Source organism: Lonchura striata, chromosome Z, assembly GCF_046129695.1.
Source record: "Lonchura striata isolate bLonStr1 chromosome Z, bLonStr1.mat, whole genome shotgun sequence".
In the NCBI taxonomy this organism is placed as follows: domain Eukaryota; kingdom Metazoa; phylum Chordata; class Aves; order Passeriformes; family Estrildidae; genus Lonchura; species Lonchura striata.
In genome coordinates, this window is record NC_134642.1 from 54,986,061 (window position 1) to 54,993,731 (window position 7,671).

At 42.5% G+C, this 7,671-nt stretch overlaps 1 protein-coding gene across 1 annotated transcript in view; it reads right to left on the minus strand.

The window, feature by feature from the left end:
• SNX24 (sorting nexin 24) overlaps positions 1-7,382 on the minus strand; it is an 88,727-nt gene extending 81,345 nt beyond the window's left edge. The window contains exon 1 of the mRNA XM_021546253.2: positions 7,247-7,382. Within this exon, the coding sequence (XP_021401928.1) occupies positions 7,247-7,306 (60 nt within the window). The 5' untranslated portion in view covers positions 7,307-7,382. The remainder of the gene's footprint in view (positions 1-7,246) is intronic.
• Positions 7,383-7,671: the final 289 nt, after the last annotated feature.

Below are 7,671 nucleotides of genomic sequence, written 5' to 3' on the forward strand. Positions count from 1 at the left end.
ACCCATATGCAGCACTGAAGTTATCCCATTAAGGACTCTGCACAGAAGCACCTCTTAGGTATCATATCCCAAGTGAAATTCCAAGATAACTTAATAAATCGCATAACAATGGTGACTGACTATCAATTAAACCTGGAATGAATTACATCAGGTGATAAAAAAATTCAAAGACCAATTAAAATTGCATTGCAGTAAGAAAAAGGGAGAAATCTATTCCATCTTCCTTCCTATTGCATTTTAAAGCCTGGTGTGTTCTCACTCCTGGCTAGTAAAGAATATACTGTATACTATGTACTTGTTCAACACTATCTTTGTGGACAAGATTTTACAATTATCATGAGTTGATGCTACCTGGAAACATCACCAGGAGCAGTTAAGCATGAATCCTCTGATGAAATAATTCCACTGATAGTATTACATTACTAACAAAATTTTGCTACCAATACCTCCAAAAGATTCAGTGGGATTCCAATAGATCTTTATTCTGATGCATGTCTGAATGCTCTGCTACCTCCAGTCTTTCTGAAAATGTAAATTCCTCATTAAAACTGCTAACTAGTGGATACTGGGAGATGAATGGATAATGGATGCTTTGCAGTTATAGTGTACTATAGAAGGTGTCAACTTTTGCTCTTTCAGATGGAAAATTGATGGAGGTAATCATGCTGCTGCTTCTCTACTCAGCTGTCAACACTCTCATCACAAATAAAGCATAAGGTATTTCTTCCTCAGGGAAATCTTATATAGCCCTTTCCAATAAGATTCCATGACTGTGAATCAGGGGTCTTCATGGAACTGCACAGCAACTGGAGACCACTGGAGCTACATGTGTCTGTCTGATCTATCCACAGCTCTAACTGATTGCTGTGTACAAAGTCAGCCAGTTTTCACTTTGGTTTTACCTTTTCCTATTTTCTCCTTTAGCTGCCATTGTGTGCACTGCAAAATTCTTTGTGTCTTACTTTACAGTCTTCAAATTCCCACTGCATACCAAGTGGTCAGTTTCATACCAGAGAAAAAGTCTGTCAAACAGGAAAACTGCTGACAAATGCAGAATTTACTCACTAAAAAAAAAAAAAAAAAAAAAAAAAAGTATTTTAAGAAACAGTAATCTGGCTTCAATTACCTAGCCTGTTTCCTCCCATAATATATGGGCCTTCATTGGAACATCAAACCCACCAAAACCAATAATCAAAATAGCATTTTTATGACATAACAGAATCACTCACATCTGTCAAATTATCTTTTATCATCTTCACCATCCTTGTAGTAGAGAAATGTAGTAGAGAAATCTGTACAGACCTATTCTGACTAGCCTGCAGAGAAACCAGAACATTTGAAAACCCTGTATGAAGACACTAAGACTGTACAAGACTAATTAGATCTAATAGATTGAATACTTCTGTTTAACTTCCTTGAACTTGGAGTGACTGCTGTGTCACTGATTTCAACTTGTGACACAAGGTCAATACATGGTGAGCTTACAAAAGCCTGAATGGTAAGTAAGTAGTCTTCACACAGATTTCATACTCAAAATCTGTTCAGATTTTTTAAAACAACCAAGTTTACACAGTCTAGAAAAGTGGAAGTGAAAGGGCTAGAACAGAAATACTTTGAAATCTTCTTACATAAACTCATAATTACTCCCTTCATACTTTGTAATTAACAAAACTAATAAATATTACCTCATAACTTGCTATAGTGGCTTATTCTAGGTCTTCATGGAAGAACAACTAAAAACTTCCCTTTTTGACTCCATGTACATTAATTTTAACAGCAAAGAATGCTAAAATAATAAAGTATACCAAACTTTAGACCCTTGTGATTTTATACTTCCATAAAGAGAAGTACAGCCTTGTAGACTGTTGCTTCAATGGAGGTAAAGCAAATGAACTTTCAAAAAAACACATTAGTTTATGATCTTATATGTCAGATCTTGCTTCTACATTTGCAACTCCAGAAGCAATTTGGAGAGTAGTATTGGAAGTGTTAATTAAAAATGCAGTAAGCACTTGTGTCAGTCAAGTATGCCCTCTGCTCTACAACACATTTAAATGTATGTCACCTTGACCTGCAACATACCACTGTAAAATTTTTTTGGTCAATATAAATCAAATGTACATTAATTTATTCAGTAAGTTTCCTGGGATCTGAATCAACATTAGAAATCTAACTAGTATTTATTATTCTGTTATTGACAAAGAGAGCATATTTAAATGACAACAAGAACACGTGGGTGTCATTTCGAAGTTGAATTGTTCTCTAGGGACATCCTTAGAAAGTGCCTACATTTAAAGGTCATTCACTGCCAAATTATGAACAACTGTTGCATTTATTAGCACAGGCTCAATAGTTTAGAAGCTAGTGTCATCAATTTAAACTGACAGTGAAATTTAATTGTCCACCAAGAAAACTGACATTTCCCATGTTATGTGTTTCATCACTTTATGTACACTCCAAACAGAACTGGAACAAGTGAAAGTTTACTCTGGGATCTTTGTTTGGGTTTTTTTTTTGTGTAGGGGATGAGAGAAGAAGACTTTGAAGATTTTATATCAGAGGAATAGCACTTTAGGAAAGCTGAGCTCCTGAAACAAACACTTTTGAAAGAACTGTGCTTCCCATTTCCTTTATTGACATAACTCAATCTCAAACATTGTATAGTGATATTTTTTCCTAATTTTTCTTTCTAATCTTTTAAATCCCTAGTATTTTATCTCTCTGGTAAATATCTCATTTTCTATTTAATAATGGCACTGTAGTTTTCCCTCTGAAGCTAGAGAGAAATTTCCACTTTCCCTGACAAGTCATTTCCTCCCTCTCTGCAGAATTGATGGATTTCTGACCATTCCACTTTCCAAGTGCTACCTAGCCACATCAGGGAAAAAAAGAAAATAATCTAAAACAACAGGCTTAAACTGAAAACAAACCAGTAAGTTGGTAATGAATACCCCCTTTATGTCTTTTCTTTCCAGAAATAAGAACACAGAGTAGCAGCCTGCATCTAGGACAACTGGATTCTGTTCCACTAAAGATAAGGAAACACAGGGATCTCAGGGAAGCATGCTATGGTTGCAATGCAGAGCCACCATAGAGAGGAAGAACTCTCCCTTCAGTCTTTCATTTAATGCAGGAGGTCACTGTTTCCAGCAAAGACACTAGGACAACCATCACCATTCTATACAAACCATCCTTGACTGCTGCTTGTCTGCAATGGCCCCAGCAGTCACAGAGCAGAAGGCACCCTCTGTAACCCACTGGCATGTGACTGGACTGGTGGGCAGTCTGCAAGTCAGCAATCTTCTATCTGCTTCCATCATCTTTTTCTGCTATTAGTTGCATAACCTGTGCTAGTTCCTTGTTCCAGCTACTTCAGACCAATAAAACACTTTAATTTTGAGCAAGTTAGCACTTGTGGGAAAGACAACAGTAAAATGATCAACTGTGCAAAGTGGTACTTCCATGATCACAGAATCGTGTTATAGTTTGGGTAGGAAGGGACTTTTAAAGGTCATCTAATCCACTCCTTCTGCAATGAGCAGGGACATCTTCATCGAGGTCAGGTTGCTGAGAGTCCCATCCAGACTGGCCTTGAATGTTTCCAGGGATGGGCCATTTGAAACCCTTCTGGGCAATCTCTGCAGGGTTTCACTATCCTCAGTGTAAAAACTGTGTTCCTTATCTCTAACTTGAATCTACCCTCTTTTAGTTTAAAAGCACTCTCCTTGTTCTATTGAAAAAGACTTACTACAAAGCCTGTCCTCGTCTTTCTTAAAAGCCCTGTTTATTGCAAAAATGGAGCACCAAAGTCCTCTCTTCTCCAGGTTGGACACACAGAGTCTCTTAGTCTTTCCTCACTGGAAGAGGACAATAGAGCTGCTCCATGCCTTTGATCCATTTTTTCTGGCTTCTTTCTGGACTGATTCCAACAATCCTCTTTCTTGTACTAGGGACCCCAGAGCTGGATGTGGCAGATCTGTCTCACCAGAGCAGAGGGGCAGATCCCTTCCCTCCCCTGCTGGTCATGCTGCTTTGGTTGCAGCCCAGGACACGTGTGGCTTTCTGGGCTGTCAGTGCCCATGGCTGGGTCATGTTCAGCCTCTCACCCACCGGCCCCCCCAAGTCCTTCTAACAGGGCTGCTCTCAATCCCTTCATCCCCCAGTCTGGGCTGGTAACAGAGGTTGTCCAAACCCAGGTGCAGCACCTTGCACTTGGCCTTTCTGAATGTCTTTAAGGTCACACAAACACACTTCTGGAGCTTATCCAGGTCCCTCTGGATGGCATCCTGTCTTCAGTTGAGTCACCACACCACTCAGCTTGGTGTCATCTACAGATTTGTTGAGGGTGCACTCAATCCTTTTGTCTATGTCATTAATGAAGATATTAAAGAACACTGGTCCCAGTACAAACCCTTGAGAATACTACTTGCCACTGATGTCCACTGGGACTCTGAGCCCTTGGCCACTAACCTCTGGATGTGACCCCTCCCATCTAACAGTTGATCTGCAGAATCCATCTCTCTCCAACTTAGAGAAGGATGTTATGGGGGACCATGTCAAAGACCTTACTGAAGTCCAGATAAATGACCCCTGTAGCCCTTCCCTTACACACTGGTGTAACCACTCCATCACAGAAGGCCACCAGGTTGCTTGGGCAGGACTCATCCTTGTGCAGCCATACTCTAGAGTGTGCAGCCACACACATGGAGGCTCCCTGGCCTCCATGTGCCTAGAAGCAGAGCTTCTAGGAGGATCTGCTCTGTGATCTTCCCAGGCTTGGAGGTGACACTGACAGGTTGGTAGTTTGAAAGGTCCTCCTTTCTATGCTCTTTAAAGTTGGGAACACTTTTTTCCAGTCACCTGGGATTTCACATGACTTTTTAAGTATCAAGGAGAGTGACTTGGCAACTACATCAGCCAACTCCCTCATGACTCTGGCATACATCTTATCAGCATCCATCAATTTAGGTATGTTCAGGTTCTTCATGACCCTTACTGTCTCTTAGAACTTACTTCCCCATTCCCTTGATAGCCTTGCAGCCTATCTACTCAAGAACTGTGGGGAAAAGAGACCGCAAATAAAGATTGAAGCAAAAAAAGTTAAGTAGCTCAGCCTTTTCTTCTATTTTTTTACTAGTTTGCCAGTAGTGTTCATTGGGAGTAAACTTTCTTTGACTTTAAACCAAACAGTTTTAAATGCTAATATTGTAAATCTGCTGATAAAAATTAACTTAAAGTGGATTGCCTGTATAATTTCATAGCTAGTAAAGAGCAATGGTCAGCTTTCATTAACCTAAGTTTTGTTGTAAGGAGGACATATAGTGTACTCCTTTGAATTTCTGTACTTGGAACAATACTTTTGTAAATTATTTATATAATCAAAAATTAGCAATTAGACTGGCGTAAGTTTTTCTCATGAATAGTCCATAAGCCCTTTAAAACACAAAGGAAAGATGCATGTTATTATCAGGACAGTTTTCTATATCCTCTCCTACAAGCATGCCTGACTCAGATTTCAGCCACAATTCCTCATACAGTTTCATGGCCAGCATAAAGTATGATCATGTTTCATATGGGATGTAGAATTTAATCTCCTCACTTGACTAAAATGGCAAAATAATCATGCAGGAAAAACTGTCAAAACCTACTGAACTACAGCAACTTTCAGATCCATGGGACTGACTTACCACCAGTAAATGATTAGAGAGGAAAAAATAGTGTTGTCATAGAACATGTTCATTCTCAGGATCATTTTCTTGGAAGACTCCTAGAATCATATAGTTTAATTTCTGATTTCTTTGAAGCTTACACAGCTTAATATTTATGAAATTTAAAAAACCCAAATCCTCTAAATAGCAGGAGTCATAGATAGTATTACATTTAAAGAAACTCATTAAACGCAAATATTAAAACTAAACATTACTATGATAAATCCTATTTGTGCAATATGCACATCTCAGAAATCACTCTGTCATTTCAATTAACTTGCTCAACTAGGATGTGGTGGAATTGTGGTGCTATTGCAATTACACTCAATCACATTCAGTCAAAATGTTTGAAAGCCACGTGCCCAAAATCACACAGCTGTCTTGTAGAGAGTCACTTACATTTAAGTTCACCCAAGAGGCAAAAATATTTATGCTGTACACTACCACATTAACACAACTGAAGTGGTTTACCTTTTGCAAGGCCTGCAAACACTTTCTAGAAGTGAGGACCAAATAATATACAGCATTAAGCATAAGGAAGATGAACTTGCTTCATGGAACTGTGCCTACATGGATTAATCTTCTAGAAGTTCTAAAATATTCAATTTTTTTTCCCCTAAGCTACTAAATGAATTTATTTAATAGGGGAAGCATGCTTTGAATATCTTGGCTACCCAGGATAGTATCCAGTCAGGTTTTGAGAACTTGCAAGGATGGAGACTTCACAGTCCTCTAGGCAACCTATGCCAGTGCTTGACCACCCTCATGATAACAAACCAGTCTTGCCTTATGCTTAAAGAGCATTCCCTGTGCTCTGATGTTTGCCCACTGCCAACTCTCCTGTCACTGGGCACCAACATCAAGAGTCTGGTCCCCTCACTCTGGCTATTCAGATCATCTGTACACACTGAAGAGATGCCCCTGCCCATTTTCTTCTCGAGGATGAGCAGTCCTGGCTCTCTCAGCCTTTCCATATGCAAGAGATACTCCAGCCCCTTCACCGTGTTTGCCCTGCACGGGAGCTGGACCCCGCAGGACTGTGTGGCGAGGGAGCAGCTGCTTCTCCTCCCTTGCTGGTCAAGCTGCACCCGCCCCGAACAGAGCTCGTGTGAGGCAGCAGGTGTCTAGCGGGCTGAGGCCATCCTTCCCGTGCCGAGAGGGGCCGAGCAGGGATGGGCTGCACTGGGCAGTGCACGGTTGGGCAGGGAAAGGCCTGGGGGCAGGGCTGGGGTGTACAGCGCAGTGCTAGGATGGCTCTACAGGACACGGTTATTCAGGCCATGCTGGAGAGAGAAGGGCGGGGCAAGAGATGGGGGAATAGGGTAAGGCTGGGCAGAGCTGGAGAAGGCTTGCGGGGGAAGGACGGGCTGCGCTGGTCGGGGCAAGGCTGGGCAGGGCAAGTCGGGGCTGGCCTGGGCAGAGAGAGCAGGACGGCCTCGGCACGCTAGCGTCTGCCAGGCGCCCCAGCACAGCCCCCGCTGGCTGTCGGCACATGTCCACCCCGAGGCGCGGGCGTGCTCCGCCCCGGCGCACCTCACCGTGTATCCCCGCTCCAACTCGCTCTCCTCGTATCGGAAGGACGGGATGAACACCTCCATGCCGACTCTCCTCAGCGCGGCGCCAGCGCCGCCGCCATCTGTGTGCCCGTCACGTGACCATACGTCACGTGAGCGGGCGGAAAGCCGGGCTCGCCCCCGCCCCGCGCGCGCCCTCGCGCTGCCGGGATGGGGCCGGAGAAGCGTGCCTTGGAAAAACGTGGTTTGAAACGAACGGTGCTCGACAGCGTCGGCTTCTGGTTCAGCCAGAGCTGCAGCACTACTGCGGAGCTCGCAAAAAACGGAGGGGAAGAAAATTAACTTCCAGAGGGATGTTAATTCACACCTAAATTCACACTACAGCTCAAACCTGTATCACAGAATCGTTAGGGTTGAAGGGACGTCTGGAGATCAAGACCAATCCCATG